This window comes from Carassius carassius, chromosome 2 (genome assembly GCF_963082965.1).
Source record: "Carassius carassius chromosome 2, fCarCar2.1, whole genome shotgun sequence".
NCBI lineage: Eukaryota > Metazoa > Chordata > Actinopteri > Cypriniformes > Cyprinidae > Carassius > Carassius carassius.
The window spans coordinates 28,579,505-28,599,230 of record NC_081756.1 but is presented as its reverse complement, the minus strand read 5'-3'; the positions used below and the strand labels follow the sequence as shown (position 1 = coordinate 28,599,230).

The window sequence follows — 19,726 nt, the reverse complement described above, 5'->3', positions numbered from 1 at the left end:
TGCCCTCACCCCATTTCTGCCTCTATCTCTCTCTCTCTCTCTCTCTCTCTCTCTCTCAGTTTCTCTCTTCCGTGTTGGTGAAGTGCTAATGGGAGTGTATGGGTGAACAAATGCTACATTATTGGCAGACAGGCAGCTGGGAGGGAGGGCTGTTTTAGGATTCAGCCAGAGAAGCACTCTGCTGCACAAGCCTGGGACTCCAGGGACAGTGCTGGATTAGTGGTCAAATATGGTGACACATCCTTCAATTCAATGTGAGTAAATATGTTTGTATATGTTTTGAAGCACATATCGTATAGTATTAGAATATGGATCTACAAAGATCTTGCTAATGTCTTAAAGGGAGAGTTCACCCAAAAATGAAAATTACCCCTTGATTTACTCACCATCAAGTCAGCCTAGGTGTTCTTAAAACGTTTATTTTTGTATAGCGCTTTTTAACAAAACAAATCATTACAAAGCAACTTTACAGAAAATTATGTTTCTACAATATTTAGTAGTGGCTTATCAGTGGTGACTGTCAGTTTATGTGCATATGACAGGAATTTTCAGAAAAATTAATACAAGACATAGTCAACCAGATGATGAACATTATTAACAGCAATTATTATATGATGCAATCACACTTGTAGCAATATTTGTTAGTTCTGTTTGTTGTTTCAGGGTTAGCATCATCTGAGGTCCTCTGATGGGTTGGCATAAAAAAATAAAAATAAACTTGAATAGCCTAGGTGTATATGACTTTCTTCTTTCATACAAATTTAATCTGAGTAATATTAAAAAATAAAATGCCCTGGCTATTCCAAGCTTTATAACGACAGTGAATTGGTCATAGAGATTTTGAAGCAAAAGAAAGTCCATCCATCCATCCTAAAAAATACTCCACATGGCTCGGGGGGTTAATAAAGGTCCCCTGGAGTGAAACGATGCATTTGTGTAAGAAAAAAAAATCCATATTTAAATGTTTTCCTTTGCTTTAAACAGAACTTGGTTATTGTGAGACTAGCATATTCTCACTGGAAATTATGCTATGGCTACGTCCAGTGTCATCGACTGGTACGCCACTCTGTCGTGAACGTGCGTTCAACAGTTAGCAGAGGATAGAGATTAAGGTTTATAAAGTTTTACATATGGATATTTTTCTTACACAAGTCTATTCACTTCAGAAGGCCTCTATAAAACCCCGAGAGCCATGTGGGGATCTTTTTTTATGATGGATGCTGTTTATTTGGCTTCAAAATCTCCCTCATTCACTCCCATAATAAAGCTTGGAAGAGCCAGGGCACTTTTTTGTACTATAACGCCGACTGTATTTGTCTGAAAGAAGAAAGTCGTATGCACCTATGGCTTGAGGGTGAACAAATCATGAGGTAGTTTAAATTTTTGAGTGAACTATGCATTTAATGACCTACTAATACTTATAATAATAGGTGGTGTTGTTATTATTATCATTATCATTATAATTATTATTATTATTATTATTGACCAATATATTAGCTGATATTGCCTATTTTTTTATTTAGATTTTATTTAGCTCTCTGGATATCCAAACCAAGGCCAACAGACAATGTCTAAAAATCGTTTCCTGTCAGATTTCATAATGACATTTAGAAAATGTCTTTAAGATGTTTATGATTTAAAATGTATGTAAAACTGACATCTTAAAGATGTCTATTATACTGCAGATGCTTTCCAGATGAAGTGATTTTTAACAGACATCTTGCAGACATACAGTAGGTGGGCTATCTGGATGTCTAATGAGAATCTTAGACCAGCTAGAAACCAGCATATTCCAAAATAGTTACTAGATCTGGATTTTCCAACAGGGAGGAGAAGAAACGCAGATTACCTCGATGGTATTATTACAGAGAGAGAGAGATTAAGGGTGACCACCTAATTTGAGCTATCAGACTTGCAATGATAAAATGAAATACTTCTGGTCATGACGCGACACCTGCTAATTTGATGGTCGCTTGCTCTCGCAGAATAAACCGCATAAATCGCCGAAGCGCTTTTCTTTCTTTCTTCAGTGATTTGCTTTGCAAGTCCGCAGGTACGGTTTTCCTCTTATTGGTCGAGCGGTATGCTGATTTGAGAGACAGAGACGGTTAGTTTGCTCCCAAACCCCGTCAGTCTGTCAGTGGTCTGGAAATGCCAAAGCGCCTCCTCGCTGCTCGCGAGCTCACACACACAAAGCAGAAGGTTCCGGTGGCGCGAGCTGGAACGATCCACCGATGCCGCATCTTCGTTTAGGTGTTTAACTGCTCCTTAAAAACGTCGAGGAGAATTCCTTATCCTCAGACGTTTCTTTTTTTTTTTTTTTTTTTAGGGGTTTTTTTTTGGGTTTGCGGATTTAGACACGGGATTGTTTTGTGATGGGTGGTGGAAACGAATCGCGGATTTTTTCTCTTTTAATAGAGACCAAAGTGAGCAGATTTCCTACTGTTGATAGTAAGTTTTATCTTGATAGGAAGCAAACGGAGGAACAGAGGATTATTTAGGGGCAAAGGATACTTACTCAAGAGAATAGTACTTTTCACACACAGTTTTCCCAACAGATAGTTGGTTTTCTGGTCCGCAACATTGGATTTTACATTTTGTTTGACTGACGCAGGATCGTTTTGGAGTATCTTATTTGGAAATTTCTGTGCTTTTATTCTACATTTCGGGGAAGAAACTACATCTTATAAACAAGAAACCCGGATGAGACGAAGTTATGGAGATGCATATGAAATAAAACCTGTATCCCCAGGCCAAATGACCGCTATCATCTGTTCTCCGATCTGACCACTCTATTTATGACATGGAAAAACGGGGACTCCACAGCGTCCTTTATTATTTCATTCTGAATGCGCCCCTGCTATTCTGTGTAAATGGTGAGTATAAAGTTGAATAGATTTTAGTCTCTCCCATGTTGCGTATTTACTCAGCCTGTAAGGATTTTTTTTTTTTTTTACTCATGTGAAATTACGATATTGCACTTGTTTAAGTGTCATTGTCTTTATGTATTTTTTTATTATTAGTAGTAGTAGTATGCCATATCGTTGCATATGGAACCTGTTATTATATTCATAAATAATAAGTTGTTATGATAGGTTGTGGAGAACTGACCATACTCTCATGAACCATGGGCTACTAAAGCCACATACAGTTCAAGACAATGCTTTTGAAACACCTAAGTGAATCTATTTGGTGGGTTTCTTTTAACTAACTATCTTTTTAATTTATAAGCCACATTTACTGAAGTGCCCAAAGATGTGAGTGTCGGTGAGGGCGAGGACATAGAGATGCCATGCGCTTTTCGAGCCGTCGGAGTCTCGCCGTTCTCTCTGGAGATTCAGTGGTGGTACCTCAAGGAAGCGGCTGCTAAAGAGCTCGCTCACGAACTGCAGATTAGCGCTCCGGCCAACAGAGCCAAGGTAAATGGGCTTCCTTTGTTCTCAAAGCCGCTTGAACGCAGGCAGTTGTGATGTGGCAGGGCTTCACGTGTCCAGATGCCTCTATTGGATCCCTTGTGATGAGCGTTCTCAGTTAAAAGCACTGAGGCGATTAGTTATTAATTTATGTCGTTGAATCGAGTTGGGATGGGTGTCTGTGGGTGGGCATTCAGAAGAAGAATAGGACTGTGATGTCATGTTTATTTATAAAAATAAATATATATTAAAAAAAAATAAAAAGATTTAACTGGTAGCCTACATGGTGTTTACCAAGCCCTGATATGGTTTCTTGTACAAGAAACAATATCATAACTTTCAATTGCTGACTCTCAAACCTAATCAAAAATAAAGTCTACCAGCGGATCTCAGCTTTGTCGATGGACCTGAAGGTCTCCTTTATTGAAAGTGACATATGAAACACTAGATGTAAGTTGAAACAGTAATACGAATCCTGTCGCATAGCAATATGAAAAATACTGCAAAACAGCACCAAAGCAAACTGTTGCTGTCCATGGTGCTGCTGCAAGTGAACGGCCCTCTCGTTCATTATTATCTTCCAAGCGTCAATACAAGTTGAACTTTTATATTGTGACACGAGCAGCCTAATGAAACTACATACTCATGCTGGCTACTCATGTTGTTTTAATGTGATCTATTACAGGTTGCCCACCGGGACGCCACGAAAATAAGCGTGAGTATTACAATCCGTATTCACACTAACCATATTTTTATTCATAACATTTTGTTATGTTTAGGAGAATCAGAATCTCGCTTGACGAAATAAACGAAAATATTTAAGTATGAAAGTAATTAGGGTAGGCTAATTAATAAAACGCTGTTGCGACGTTTTCCTCTAAAATGATCAAAGTGTGTGTACCAGAGAGAATGAGCACGCATCTGTTGATATGACTACAGATTCAGCTGAGCCTGAGAATCAGAATATATATATATATATATATATATATATATATATATATTTTTTAGGAATGAATAAAAATAGACGCTGCTCTGAATCTGTTTACATAACATTAGGGGGAAACGTGGTTGAGTTTTCAGAGACATCTGACGTAGCCTTGCGGTTGTCCGCAGTCCAACTTTGTGCAATTTCAGCTAGCAATAAAACTTAAAAAAAAAAAAATAAAAAAAAACTTTCAGTAACTGTTATGTAATTATAATGGTTTTCACAGGGGCCAACTATTGAAATAATAATAACAATAATTATACTAAAACTCTATAAATATATAGCCTATATATATATATATATATAAATATATATATATATATATATATATATATATATATATATATATATATATATATATATATATATATATATAGTTCTATAAAAAGTTATATAGGCCTACAAATGCTAGTTCTATAGGTAATACTTAATTGGGACTCAGTCTTGTGAGGTTGGACTCGCAGAAATCATATTGCTCACGACTAGTAGGCTATGTTTGGTATACTATAGCCTGCGTGTGAGATGTGAATCAGTAATAAAGTAATAAACAATGACAGACGGCTACTTGTGTTTCGCAAAGGAAACGTTCGAAACTGTTCCTAACGCAAGGTTCTCTGGCGTACTGTTGCTATGGTGACCTCCCAGTGCGAACGCGAATTCGAAAAGATCTATTTGCTACAGATGAACATTTTGAACGAATTTGCTTACTGAAAGCAGCAGCTTGCATATTGTATGCTAATGTGTGGAATTTAGCTCGTAAAATGTAGGCTACTTGTAAGACTCTCCAACTAACCAGCCCCAGGCCCGATAATTCCGACAAGCTTTGTTTAGTGTAAATAATACGAATAATAATTGACTGGGCTGCAAAAACTACACGTCAACAAAACCTGTTGTGACGTGTCGTGTATGTCTCTTCGTGAGCAGACGGTGAGGGTCCAGGGCAACGCTATTTCCCACAAGCTCAGCCTATCGGGTGTGCGGAAGGAGGACGAGGGAGTGTATGAGTGTCGGGTTTTGGACTTGTACTCTGATGAGACTCAGGAATACAAGGTGCAGGCCACTCTGCGCGTGACACCGCGCGAGGGAATGCTAGCCGAGGAGGCTGTATCTCACATCCAGAACCGATGGCCACTGAGGAACAGCAACACAGCGACGGGTGGACGGGCCACTTCTGAGCCGGGCCAGGGTCAGGGGAAACCCCGCGTGCCTCCGCCAGTTGGAATAGGACCCGCTCCTCCTTCAACGACTACAACGGGCTCTGCAGTCAAGTCGTCGGCTTCGCCTCGGCCGGGCAATTCATCTATCCTGAGACAACAACACGGATCCGGTGAGTGACAGTGCAACAGCGACACCGAGCGGTCTAGAGAGGAAAAATAATCAGGTGCTCGTGTTTGGTTGTGCTTTTATGTGTGTGTGTGTGTGTGTGTGTGTGTGTGTGTGTGTGTGTGTGTGTGTGTGTGTGTGTGTGTGTGTGTGTGTGTGTGTGTGTGTGTGTGTGTATGTATGTATGTATGCATTTATTCATTTATTTATTTAATTAATTAAATTAATTTTGGAACCCAGGGAGTAGCTGAATACGTCTGAAAACATTCTTGGTGCGTAGCCTACTATAAAATGTGGCTCATATTGAAATTATGTTTGTTTATTTAATTACATATACAGTTTAGGCATTTAATTCTGATATTATCCTTATAATATGAGTAAGCATATTTTGTTTTTGAAATATCTTCCAACAGAGAGGTGTCTGTATTTTCAAAATGTATGCGTGTGTAAAGGCAATAACTTAGGCCATTCATTTTTGTTGCTCTGCCCGTAAACCTCACCCAAGTTTAATTTAACTATGCCCATTCATTTAGAATGTTTATTAGGCTGTTTTTCGCATGTGGACCATAAGCTGGCCTCCACAATGTAGGCAATTTCAGATTTTATTATTCCTGAGGGGATATTTGGAGTTGGCAAAACCTGTTGGCACATTGCTTTACTATCATGGTGGGATTTTCAATTGACTTTTTTGTTTTTTATAATGAGCTAACATTTTATTTATCTTAGTCCTTAGCCTAACCCTCCCTGATTACTCTTTGCATTTATAGATTTTAATTAAGGAATTATTTATTATGTTTATTAAGCTGTTTTCCTCTTGGGCACTGTTGACTGCATCCTTCAGGACTGGTGATTTCAGGATTTACTATCATTGGGGACATTTGGTCGCCACACTGTAGGCTGTTGTTGTGACCCATACACACACTATTCAATGAAGCACATCTCAGAATTATCATGATTGCTAGAAGGTAAAATTTGTCACCGTGCCATATCAAATCTCTGTCCGCTCAGTAGGCAGTTGAACATAGTGTGTTTTCTGTGTGTGATGTTTTATTTATCATGCACTCTATGCTGTGTAAGTGAAAATTCAAGAGAGAAAAAAGCTGTTGGTGACACCATGTCTGTCTTAAGCAGGAAGTGCCATTGCAATCTGTCCTGCCTCTGTGCAAAGCCTTGACCGTTCTTGTCTCTTTTTGAAAATTGTGCAATGTGACAGAGAGGTTATCAAGATATCACCTTGTCTCTTTAACTCTTGACTCAAGGTCAGGGCCTCTATTTATTGGGGGCTTCATTGGGGATTTAGAGGGTTGGGTGTGTTGTGACTCGGGCTTCTGTCACTGCAGGAGTGATTCCTGAAGACAACAGAGGGTGATTACATGAAGTCTCTGGCTGAGCCAGAGGAGTTTGTTTGTGACAGGGATGCATTATCCTGCAGTGACTCCTAAACACTGTGGACTAGACTGATACAGTGAGGTTTACAGTTATAGTGGAAGGTAACGACCCAGTGAAGTCTTATGAGAGACCCTTGTCGGCAGTATGTTCTTGGACTTGTTTAAGATGCTACAATCCTTTCAATCCAGCAAAATATCCTCATTATGTGTAGCTTTAATTTATGTTCTTGTTAAAGATGCTTAAGCAGCAGGATGCATTTGATCCTATATAAAACAATGGCACATGCTGGAACCTTTGAGACTATGACAACCGTGTGTATATATAGATGAGTGTTTGTGTGTGCGAGTGACTGTATGTGTGCCAACATGCTCAGCCAGCCTTATCTTTAGTGCAGCCAGACATGGAGGCAGCCATTTGGCGAGCATGTCGGACATTAAGAGGGCCAGTGCACTGATCCTCCACGGTATTGCATTCCAGGCTTTATTTCACTCTCTCTACATTTTGGCTTGTCATACAAAATTATGAATTAAACATATTATTATTGTTATTATTATTATTATTATTATTATTATTATTATTATTATTATTATTATTATTTTCTTTATTGTATATATGGGTAATTTACCTTAGAAATACAAGCCAGGGTTTCAAATCTCCAGTGCATCTCCCTCATTTGACATTAATTGATAATGTGTAAGTTTTTTTTTTTTTTTTTGTGTAGGCTACGTTTGCAGTTGTTATGATGGAGAGCCCACATTACACTTCTGAATGTGGGAAGGGAGTTTTGAGTCTGTCATTCACAGGGTCAGGCAAATTGATTCAAATGAACCAGCCAACCAGCGCTAGTCACTCTGTCATGAGTCAGTAAATGCTTTGCCACATTTAACATTGACAGAAAGATCTCCAATTTATTTTGTATGTCTCCTTTTCTCTTTTTGGTTTAGAGCTCTGTTTTTGTCATTGGATTGAGAAGGTTAAAGAGTCATCTGCCACATTTGAAGGATTGCACCTTTCAGCTCTGACCACAGTGCCAGCTTTTGAGGAGGGAAGGAAAATTCACCCCTCGTTGCTCACACTCACTCTCATTCTCTCTCTCTCTCTCTCTCTCACACACACACACACACACACACACACACACAACTACTCTTTTGCACAACATGCATCTGTCACTTTTCCATAATGTCATCTCATTGAGTGGCAGAAACAATTAATATTAAAGGAATGCCATGGGCAGGAGCTGATAAGCTTGGCCTTCTGCACACAGTCAGGTGCGTTGAATTGCCTCTTGCTGGTTTCACTTCTTTTATTTGTTATTTTCCCCAGCAGGACTGGGTGGCATGTCTGTCCTTACTGGAAAGAACAGATTAACTCATCATGCTATTGAAAATGACCACAGATGCTCACAAAGCCCAAGAACAATAAGGTTACAAAAATGCAGGTCTCTAAGGAACAGTTTCTGTCTGATCGCTCCTCTCATGAGAGTGTCAAGCATTGTGTGTTTTTGTACACCTGCTCTATAATTAATTGCCAATTGTGGTAATGTTTGCTGGAATAAGACGTTGTCTCAGCATACAGTTTGTTTAATTAATTCAGAAGCTCATTTCATATTAATGCCATTGCTCTTTGCGGTTCCCCTTAGGTTAAATTGATGTAAAAAAGTTTTTACACAGATTTAGCAGGTTTGAATAATCAAATTACACAGCTTCATTTTAAGATTTACCCTTGAATTTGGCTATTTACATCAGAAAAAGGGATTGGGCAGGAGATGGGGTGAAAATTTTGAAATTTAATAGGGAATGTAATATTCATCAACTATTCAACCACATGTTGTTCCAAAGCTGTATGAATTTCTTTATTCTGTGAAACAAACAAACATTTTTCGTTTTTTTTTTTTTTTTTTTTTTTCGTAAGGTAAGGTAATTGTAGCTTTGTATTTTCTCTTTCTTTCCATGGACAAGTGTGTGTGTGTGTGTGTGTGTGTGTGTGTGTGTGTGTGTGTGTGTGTGTGTGTGTGTGTGTGTGTGTGTGTGTGTGTGTGTGTGTGTGTGTGTGTGTGTGTGTGTGTGTGTGTGTGTGTGTGTGTGTGTGTGTGTGTGTGTGTGTGTGTGTGTGTGTGTGTGTGTGTGTGTGTGTGTGTGTGTGTGTGTGTGTGTGTGTGTGTGTGTCACAGAAGAATGGAAGTCATGCAGCTTTGAAATGACATGAGGGTGAGTAAATGATGGTAGAGATTTCATTGTTTGGATGAACTATTATTTTATTTTGGCGGTTTGAGAAAGACAAAAAGAAACAAAATGAAGACAAACACAAAAAGAAAAAGAAGAGAAGAAGCACAAACTGGCTTATTCAATCTCTACCCACAAAGCATTATGTCACCCCTGGTGACCTTGGCGTCCTTGATAAGTTTATATCACTCCAGCGGCACAGCTGTTTTTAGTCTAGTCTCTGTTTGTCTGTGAGTGTGTTTTTTCTAATGCTCTCAAACATCAATCAGGTAATTTTGCGTGCATGATAACTCTACAGAACACGTGTGCCATTCCTGGTTCAGTTTTACTTACTTTTTAAGCACATTTTTGCCTCCCACACATTTTGCAAACTTAAAACACCTGTTATCAAACTGCGTTCCCCTTGAGAGCGAGCACAGGGGGTTGTGGTGGTGGGCTGATTGTGTGCTTGAGGGGAAAAACCCAGTGTTTAGTGGTGCTGCACAGCTTTCACACTTACCTGATGAATCTCATCCAGCTGCAGACCCACTTGCTGCAGACATGTTTTAACTGGAAATGTTTGTGCATTGTCACTGTGTGGGAAGCACTTCAGCACTCTTAGGCGAGTGTTAATTGTTTCATCTAAGCTTCTGTCATGTCGGGACACTGTGTTTAGTTGTGTACCTGCTGACTCCACTAGGGAAATCAAGGGGAACATTCTCTCAATCTAGTTTTTGTTTGGCTACATAACTCACATAGACAGCAAGAGAGACAGAGAGAGAGATGAAGGTAAGCCTGAGCATAAACCATTAGAGAATGAATAATAGATATATGATAGCTGGCTAAAATCAGTATAGAAAGAGGTTTAAAAATAGAAGGTGACAGAATAAATGGCCAGTCTAGAGAAAAATACGACAGCTTCATGACTCGTTGTCAGCTGTTTCAATCAAAGACTGTTTTCACTAACCCACTCCATCACAAATCCGTAAAGACTTAAATAGGATGTCACTTCTATTTACTTCTGTACTGATGGCATGTATCAATATTGTACACAGTGTAAACAAGATGCTATTTGCTGTTACACAGATTTTGCTGTTATTTACTACTGTAAATTTCATCTTACTTAGTTTTACACTTACACCATGTACTAGTACAGGTGTAACATGACTATTCCATTGGAAGAAATTTGTCCATCAACACCAAACACAGAAATGGTGATACATTGCAGTTGTAGCCGCACTGGGTTGTACATTATAATTAACTCAAATGATATATAGGGAATTTTAATAATTAATCAGGAATATGATTAATATATATATATATATGTCTCATATGACAGTTACATTAAAATTATTGAAGATGAAAAATAGGTCAATTGTATATATCAATAACTCATTACAAGGCACTGTAATTTACTCATTAATATGTCAATATTCCATTCTTCATATCAATTATAGTGATATCTGTTACTGTAAATTACCGCAAATCAAACAGTGGTTTGTCCAGCAAACGGCCATCAGATTAACTTATCAACTTTCAATAAAGTTATCACTTCTTATAATTGAAAGGAAAAATATTCTCTGGCCATGAAAACATTATCCTATCATTATGAAATTTCGATTACTAAAAAGTAAAGAGCTTGTAGCTAAAGATCAGACATTTCATTGACTCGTGATGTGAGCGTTTAGACAGAGGCAATCATGAATATATATTGGTTTTTAATAATTGAACTACACTGTAAAACCCGACAAGTTAACTTAACTCAAATCGTTTGAGTAAACCGATTGCCTTGACTTTAAAACCCGACAATTAAACTTAACTCAAAGTGCTAATTGTGAATTAGTGATGAACAGCTGCTGTTAACAAACAGAATTACTGAAGAAAAGAGAAACACAAGAATTACTACAACTGACTTCAGACACAGCCTTAGATGAAATCAACTGAAATAAAATACATGAAATCTCTCAAGATCTGATTAAACAACCCCACAAACAGCATCACCAGCTCCACTTATAAATAACCAGACTGACTTTATTTCTGTCAGACGTCTACAGAAGATCTTATTGAGAATAAACTAAGGTTTAGATGTTGATTTATTGTTTCATTTGAAGTAACCATGTTAGAGATCAGTGTTTGCTTTAGTTGGGCCTTAACCCTTGACTTCTGTCTTAGTCTTTTCTCTGGCTGTTATAACCGTGTGTTTCTAAAACACATTTGTTGTAATTCAGAAGCCCAGAAGAAATGCCATCAGGTGTTAACCTGTACCTAGATGTAGGTTGTTATACTTTATATAGGTGATGATAGTTATTCATTATTATTCACAATTATTGATCCGTACAGAGACTAATCTCTGATGAAATAAATGTGCAATTAGTAGAAGTTGACCTAGTAAAAATGAGACTAAGATTCAGTTAATATAAAAATGACTTCATAAACATTTTGTACACATACATTTTTCTTCTATGCCAGTAGTTGGTCAAACACAGACATTAATAATCAGAATATGAACCTCTACAATGGTGACGAAAAAAACATGCTGCAATGCATGCTGGGTACTATTGTAGTACAAAACTCATCCATGGCTCCCAGCATGCTCTGCAGCATTTTTTTATGGTACATTGTTGAGGTTCATATTCTGATTATTGATGTCTGTGTGTGACTAATTGACACCGTAGAAGACAACACTGTTCGAAAAGTCATTCATATTAACTGATTATCACAGAACCACTGGCTCTTAGCATCACTTTTACTATAATCAATCAAATTACACAACACCTATTTTATCAGAGATTAGACTCTTTACAGTTCAATAATTGATGATTATCATCACCAATATAAAGTATAACAACCTAGGTTAACACCTGATGGCATTTCTTCTGGGCTTTTGAATTACAACAAATGTGTTTTAGAAACACACGGTTATAACAGCCAGAGAAAAGACTAAGACAGAAGTCAAGGGTCAAGAGCCCAACTAAAGCAAACACTGATCTCTAACATGGTTACTTCAAATGAAACAATAAATCAACATCTAAACCTTAGTTTATTCTCAATAAGATCTTCTGTAGACGTCTGACAGAAATAAAGTCAGTCTGGTTATTAATAAGTGAAGCTGGTGATACTGTTTGTGGGGTTGTTTAATCAGATCTTGAGAGATTTCATGTATTTTATTTCAGTTGATTTCATCTAAGGCTGTGTCTGAAGTCAGTTGTAGTAGTTCTTGTGTTTCTCTTTTCTTCAGTGATTCTGTTTGTTAACAGCAGCTGTTCATCACTTATTCTCAATCAGCACTTAGTTAATCACTTAATTACTTAAATGCAAAGTTAAAAAACTTACATGGTTTAAATCAAGGCAATCTGTTTACTCAAACGGTTTGAGTTAAGTTAACTTGTCAGGTTTTACAGTGTAATAATACATCAAACTACAAATCACACAGAGTAAATACGCGTACGAAAATACAGACAGTAACTTTGTACAAGACATAACGGAATCCAAATGAGGGAGAGAGAGAGAGAGAATGAGTGAGAGAGGATGAGAGAGAGAGGTGAGAGAATTAGGCGTGATCACAGAATTACGCGCCCAGTTATGCAAACTCGCAGACAGTAACCCTTGAAAGACAACAAGGAATCAAATCTCCTTGAAAAGGTAATAGACAAACTTTAAGCAGCATTTAAATCTCCATAGAGAATGATACTTGCATGTGGTCACTTTGTGACTCGCCAGACCAGCGTGCGTGTGAGCGTGGTCCTTTGTAGCTAGGCGTGTTCTTTCGTGTCTTCCGGGGCTGCTGCAGAATCGCGCGATATTTGAAAGGTCCAACAAACGTAATGATTCAGAATACGTCTTCCTCGTGTAGAGAGGAACTTAGTAAGTAAAAGAAATGAAAACAACGAAGATGAAAGCTCCGGATGGAGCCATGAGAATGGCTGTTCTCTCAGCCGCCGTGCTGAGATGGGAACAGACGGGGACAAGAGAGCGAAGAAGAGCAAGAAAAACAAGACCGGGAGGAACTTCCTGGGTCAGTTCTACTTATGGAGTGACTGGTTCACGCCTCTGTTTGCGCGAACAAACAACAACGTCCGCGATCTGAAGCGGGAAAAAGTTCCTTTGTCTCTGGGGAACCACCCACTCTAATAAGTTCTGGCTTATCAGATTTCAGCAGTGATATTCTAGCAAGTTCGTAATTCCAGATTAATAAATTTTTCATTAATTTCCTTTATATTAGTGAGTCCGTCAAAGCATGACGATTAAACTGATACCAAAAATAACATATATAACTGATAGAAACACGACGTTACATTCATATGCAGAATTACACACATTTAAAGTTTGATTAACACACGATAAACATTATACTCCAATTTGATTATAGAAAACATCCAATGCACCAAAAAGGCAACACAGTCAATATGTTTAGAAATACGTTTTAAAAAGGTACCATTGATCTGGCTTTGCTGTTCTGTCAGTTAGGTCATAAAGTTTTACGACCTGGTCAGGGGGGTAGGGTTACAACTCATGATTCTATTTGACAACATTAAAATTAGGAGAAACATTTCCAATTTACAAGTCAGCAACTTATAATCCTCGCATAACAGGATTAACCATTTTATGCAACACACAAACCTATTCAAAATACATATTATTAAGGACTTACATAAAGAACCTATAGGAAAGGTTTGTGTGTGTGTGTGTGTGTGTGTGTGTGTGTGTTGTGGAATGTGTTTCGTTTCTCCTTTGAGGCTTCTCACGTGACTGTGGAATTTCTCGTCCACAGTGTCGTAAATAATTTAAATCCAGCCAGGCTGGCGCCAGGCATTTAGTTTAGAGAGAGTTGGGTTTATATGCCTGAATTCAAAATCTACAAGCTTTGGGTTTGCATTGTTTTAGATTCAACGAACCGTGATTCATTAGTTCAGAACCAATGAATCGATGAACTGCATATCCGTTACACAGTCGATCACAAAATAACCAATCAAGACAGTTTGTGCCTTCTATCAGGCCCCGTTTCCACTTAGTATTAAGTATTTTAGATAATGCAAACTCAAGTGGTCAAGTGGATACATTACTGTTTCCATCTGGTCTCCTATTTCCAGATTTATTTCATATTTCATATTACTTCATGGGAACGTTGTGTCTGTGTGCGAATTCTATTGAATAAATGAACCCATGTTGCGTGGCTTGTTTTGGTTGGCTTTGTCAGAACACGTTCCAGAACAATCATGTGTTAAGGTGTGGTGACATTGGTGTATTTTTGCGGGCAAAAGAGGTCCATTGTCAATTGCCAATAGCACAGAAGTCACTTTCAAAAGAAGCTTTCTGTCAGTAAGCTCTCCAGCTGTAAAAAGTAAAAATAACAACACATCCATGTTTTAATGTTTAATATGCACTTGGAGCGCTTCTTTAGTCCAGTAAATTTATGGTGTTGGTGTGGCCACCTGGAGCTATATCAAAGAAATAGTAACCAAGAAACTGACTAACAGATATCGCTCACATATAAATTTAAATAGCTGCTGCCGAAAACATAGGGCTTTTAAGCAGAAACAGATTGTTTGGGCAACGTTTAAGACATTAACATGTGGAAAGCCTTTTCATTCAGTAATGTATGTCCTGCTTACAGTGCCTGTATGTACAAGAATAGTTCAACATAGCAAGCTTGTACTATTTAAATATCAATAAATGGGGTCTATAATTTTTCCGTTTTATTATTTGATGTAATTCAGAAATAAATATATTAAGTTTATATAAAAAGCTTTTACAGTTAAAAACAGATGCCAGTATTTGTGTAAATAAATAAAAAACGCTGGTCATAGCTGTAAGTTCACATTGCATAGGCTATAACCTATAACAAAAATAAAATCATAGATCGATCATAATAATCAATAATAATTCACAAATTAAAAACATGGTATATGTGTAATTAAAGCAAAATTGAATGGAGGAATAGAAGTAATTGTAGAAGTCCAAAGTTCTGTAGAACTATACGCGGATGTCCTTTTTGTTTTGTTTCAATATTAAGCAAGTTTATTCTTTTACTGGATAATGAGTTTCTTTTCAGACCACTTGCCTTTATGGATGGGAAACTTGCCATGTAGTAAAAAAGATTTAATATAAAAATTACTTTTACTACTTGTGTCCATGTCATTTTCCCATAGTAATGTAAACAAAAACAAAATCACGTTGTTTGTCTTATTATTGCCGAACTGTACGGGGAATTTAATTTACACAGTGTAATGTTTCTCACAAATTATCCAAGGAATGACATAAACTGAAAAAAAAAACAAGAGAAAAGGTTTCAAGTATGTATTTTGTGTGGACACATAATCGTTATCATACAAATCTGAAAACAAGCAAGCTACCCATCTAAAGCAGATGCGGAAAAATGTTCGCAAAAAAACCCCACTGTAAGTACATTAACATTATTGGTCTTAACTATTAACTAATGCCTTTCATAATTAAAGTTTTCCCCACATTTTCCGAGAAGTCTCCGGTGTAACGGTATAACGGAAGTACAGATACACTGCTTTGCAGGAAAGCGGAAGTTATCTGACGTCACTGTGAAAAGGGCCTATTTTTATTTTTATTTTTTTATAGGCTTACTGTATGTGAAGATGTATATCATGTATATCATATTCACTGCAATTTTGGACCATGGTTTTGATATTATAACTCATTATAGATCCATCAGCATCTTAAAGAAGCTGTATGTAGGTTTGAGACCGAATAGTTGAACTAGGCATTGCAGTCCAAATTCAGGAACGAGCGCACTTGACAATTAACGAAAATGAAATACACTCTGTTTTCCAGCAACTGGCAACCCAGGATGCCGCAATACAATTGAGTAAACTGGCAAAGGGCGGGTTTCACAAAGCAAAACAATGATAGACATTCTGGGCACATTGAACACACATTTTCAAAGGAGAATAACTGACTTGTTTTTCAGATAAACAAGAATGTTAACTTAGCATGTTTCTTAAATATATGGTATTTTTATGCTTTAATAGAGTCAAAAACTTACATACAGCAACTTTAAGAATGAAATGAAATGAAAAATGAAAAATCTTTGCAGGAGTCATTGATTAACTACACCAGTCTATGCATTCACAGGCATGCTGGGGCAGCCCAGTGTATGCCTGTAGCTTATAGCACATTTTCGACAATCCATAGTCAATTGGATTTTGAGGTGTGTAGAGTGAGCTGCTGAAACTCTATTATCCCTCAGAGGGAGAGGAACATGGTCTCAGCTCAACAGATATGATCACACAGTAACCCTCTAATCCTTCATCTTTAAAGTCCATTGCTTCTGATCTCCCAGTGGGCCCTCAAGGGCCATTAGCTCTGCTTAAGAACACCTGCTGAGATCAGAAGGGAGTGAAAACAGCTGATAAAAGCAAAATGTGACATGACTTATTTAAAAAAATTCTGTAATGTAGCAAGAACATTGCAGATGCTGTAAGAACACTGCAAATGCTGTTGTTATTATCAATATAAAATGATTCAGAAGTGGGCTGCACATACATCAGGATGATTTGCCATCATTATGATAACCATGTTCCCTGCATTGCTTCAGGGGAAACTAATGCAGGATGTCAGGTCATTTCTACTTGGCCCAAGGGCTGGACGGTTGTGAATATCGCTGAGAGCCAATACATTTAAGAACAGGGCCAGTTAAGAAAATTCTGCTTCTTACAGTGACTAGTCCACATAAAAAAAAATGCAATTTCAAGGTTGTTGCAAGACTTGAGGCAGGATGCTTCATGTAGCATATAGTTAAAAGAGTGAGAAAATGAGCAATGGGGGGAACACATGACCCAGGAATTAAGTTCTTCTACACACTGTATGAGAACCATAATATTATAATATATTAAAAGTGGCACTGACCCTGATCAATGGGGTGTGTTTATTAAATATGTTATTAAGCGAACAGACGGATTAACGTTATTTTCTAGAGGGTTTAAATGAGGGAGAGGAGGAGATTACTGATGACATGTGAGTAATGAGCTGGACACAGGCCCTCTGTGTCGATGCTGACTGTAATTATTTCCACAACAGTCAGGGTCATGACTTTGCCATTTTAGCTGATTTGCACGTCTGTTCGTGTTTTCACTTACTGTTTTTTAGTCTAATCTTGTGTGTATCTATCATGTCCCTTGGTAGGAGATTTTCCTTGCAGGCAGAGTGACTTTTTTAAGGAAGATTTATGGAAGATCCTCAGGTTTTAGCTTCGATATATCAGTTTTTAACTCTTTCCTCACCTCTGATTTCATTCGTTACACCACGCTTCTCCGCCAGTGGCAAGTTATTCCAGCAATCCATGTTTTCAGTGATAGATCTGTGTAAAATAGAAGGAGTGGATGGAATTTGGTTATGCTCAGGTAAGCTAACATGATATGCAAGCTTTGGAGGTGTTGATGATAGTGATGGGAGTTTTTCGAAAGTTGAAGTATCTTGGTCAGAATGGTGCAACTGGTTTTATTATAGTAAAAGTGTATTTACCTGTGTTTTTTTTTTTTTTTGGGGGGGGGGGGGGGGGTGTAGTAACTACCATTTGTATAACCACAGTTTTACTACACATATCATGGCTAAACTATGGTTAGTGTAGCAAAACCAAGGTTAATTTGTGGTTACCAAGGTTTAACTGTAGTAACCATGTTTTTGGATTCATTTGTAGTAAAAACATGGTTAATTTTCGTAAGGGGATGTCTCAGTAATTCAGACAGAAAAGCTGAATGTTTTCTTTGTGTCAAATCAAGAGTTAGCCCTGCTGTAATATGTGACTTTACAGAAAGAGCATGAAATTGAATCACACCAATTTACAACCACCCTGCACCAAATCAACCAACCATGCACGAGTACAACACCATCTTCATCCCTCTACAATGATGATGATAGAAGAGAGGAAGAGAAATAAATGTGGCTTCTTTAAACATATGGACATGCTCCAGGAGCCCACTGTAAGATATGTATCTAGAGCTGCTGTGATGTTGTGCTAGCTTTTGCTGTCACGCCATGCTAATTTCTCCGGTAGAGTAAGAGTAAAGGAGCGCCGTGAGAAATGGCCATGGGAAAATCAGAACGGCAGAAAACAGACGGCTGTTTCACACTCTAAAAGTCAGCAGTGCTGCAGCCCGTTAAGCAGTGATTCATTACCAGTGTGTTTATGTCTTGCGTACATGTTTATATTGGAGGGATGTGTGATCAAAATGTGTCCTTCTGGCATTTTCTTGTGTCTGTTATGTGTTTGTGTAAGTGCATTCTTGTCACAAACTGTTCCTGTATTCTGCTGTGGCGTTGTTGGCTAGCACTCAATAGGCCCGTGGGCTGCTGTTTGCTGTCAGTCACAGAGAGGAAATGTCATGTACTTTCCACACAAGGGCATGTAGCTTACATTGAGGCCCTATAGGGCTCTCCTCTCCATGTGTGCCTTTTTTAAACTTCTCCAGCAGAGCAAACTGTTTTGCTATTGTACGTACATTACTGTTCGTAGCAGTTATTATGAAAGAGCCATTTGAATGACTTTAATAATATGAACTATATGAACCACATGCTGAATCAGATTTGGATGCAATAAACTTCCACAATTTCCTAAAAGCAAGGAAAATGCTCAGTTTTCCAAACTAACTGATGATATTTATTTAATTTGAGTGAGCACTGGGATCTAACAAACATTTCTGACTATCTTTCTCTGCTGTTTTTTTTTTTTTTTTTGTGCAGGTTCTGGAGCCATGGCAAACACTGAGCCACTCCTTTACGTCACTCTGCTGGTCCTACATAAGCTCCTCCCCTTCCTGTTTGCCTGCTAAGAGACAAACAGCTCCCAATGATCTCACTTTATGTACCAAACGACAAAGGGAAATATAACTATATATATATATATATATATATATATATATATATATATATATAAATATATCTACCATTGTGGCTCATGACAGAGAGGAATGGGATATGATATCATATGGGAATATAAATATAGTGGTGGGGAAAAAAACTTGAATAATAAAGAGAAGGCCATGTTTTGTTTTGTTTTCTGGGACTTGTGTAGAAGATCCGTCTCAGATTTGGATGTAAAATGGATTCTATAAGAAGCATGATGAAAAACAACAAAAAAATTAAAAGGAGTCTATGTGAATTAGAGCTTCACAACTGTGTGATACACACAACTGACACCCATAAACGCTGCATCCAATTTCCAAATACTAGTGTTTGCCTTGCTAAATGCATGGCTCTCTTAATTTAATATCATTGTTGTTTATTTTTATATATAGTTGTTTTTATGATGATTATTATTATTATTATTATTATTATTATTTATTATTTTTTTTATTATTATTATTATTATCATCATTATTATTATTATTGTTTAGTATTAGTATTATTTTTTCTGTTTGTTTGTTTGTTTGTTTTTTTTCTGTTTTCCT

General features: G+C 37.6%; 1 protein-coding gene across 1 annotated transcript; it reads left to right on the top strand.

Moving 5' to 3' along the window:
- Positions 1-1,939: 1,939 nt before the first annotated feature.
- On the top strand, positions 1,940-19,161 carry LOC132107872 (V-set and transmembrane domain-containing protein 2B-like). The gene is made up of 5 exons (XM_059514187.1): positions 1,940-2,876; positions 3,232-3,419; positions 4,099-4,128; positions 5,323-5,725; positions 19,020-19,161. The coding sequence occupies exons 1-5, from the start codon at positions 2,804-2,806 to the stop codon at positions 19,106-19,108; spliced, it is 783 nt and encodes a 260-aa protein (XP_059370170.1). The 5' UTR covers positions 1,940-2,803; the 3' UTR covers positions 19,109-19,161.
- Positions 19,162-19,726: the final 565 nt, after the last annotated feature.

Coding starts and splice junctions, on each gene's coding strand:
- LOC132107872 (XM_059514187.1), top strand. CDS start 2,804: ATGGAAAAACGGGGACTCCACAGCGTCCTTTATTATTTCATTCTGAAT. Junction 4,129..5,322: donor GGGACGCCACGAAAATAAGC/GTGAGTATTACA, acceptor CTTCGTGAGCAG/ACGGTGAGGGTCCAGGGCAA. Junction 5,726..19,019: donor GAGACAACAACACGGATCCG/GTGAGTGACAGT, acceptor TTTTTTGTGCAG/GTTCTGGAGCCATGGCAAAC.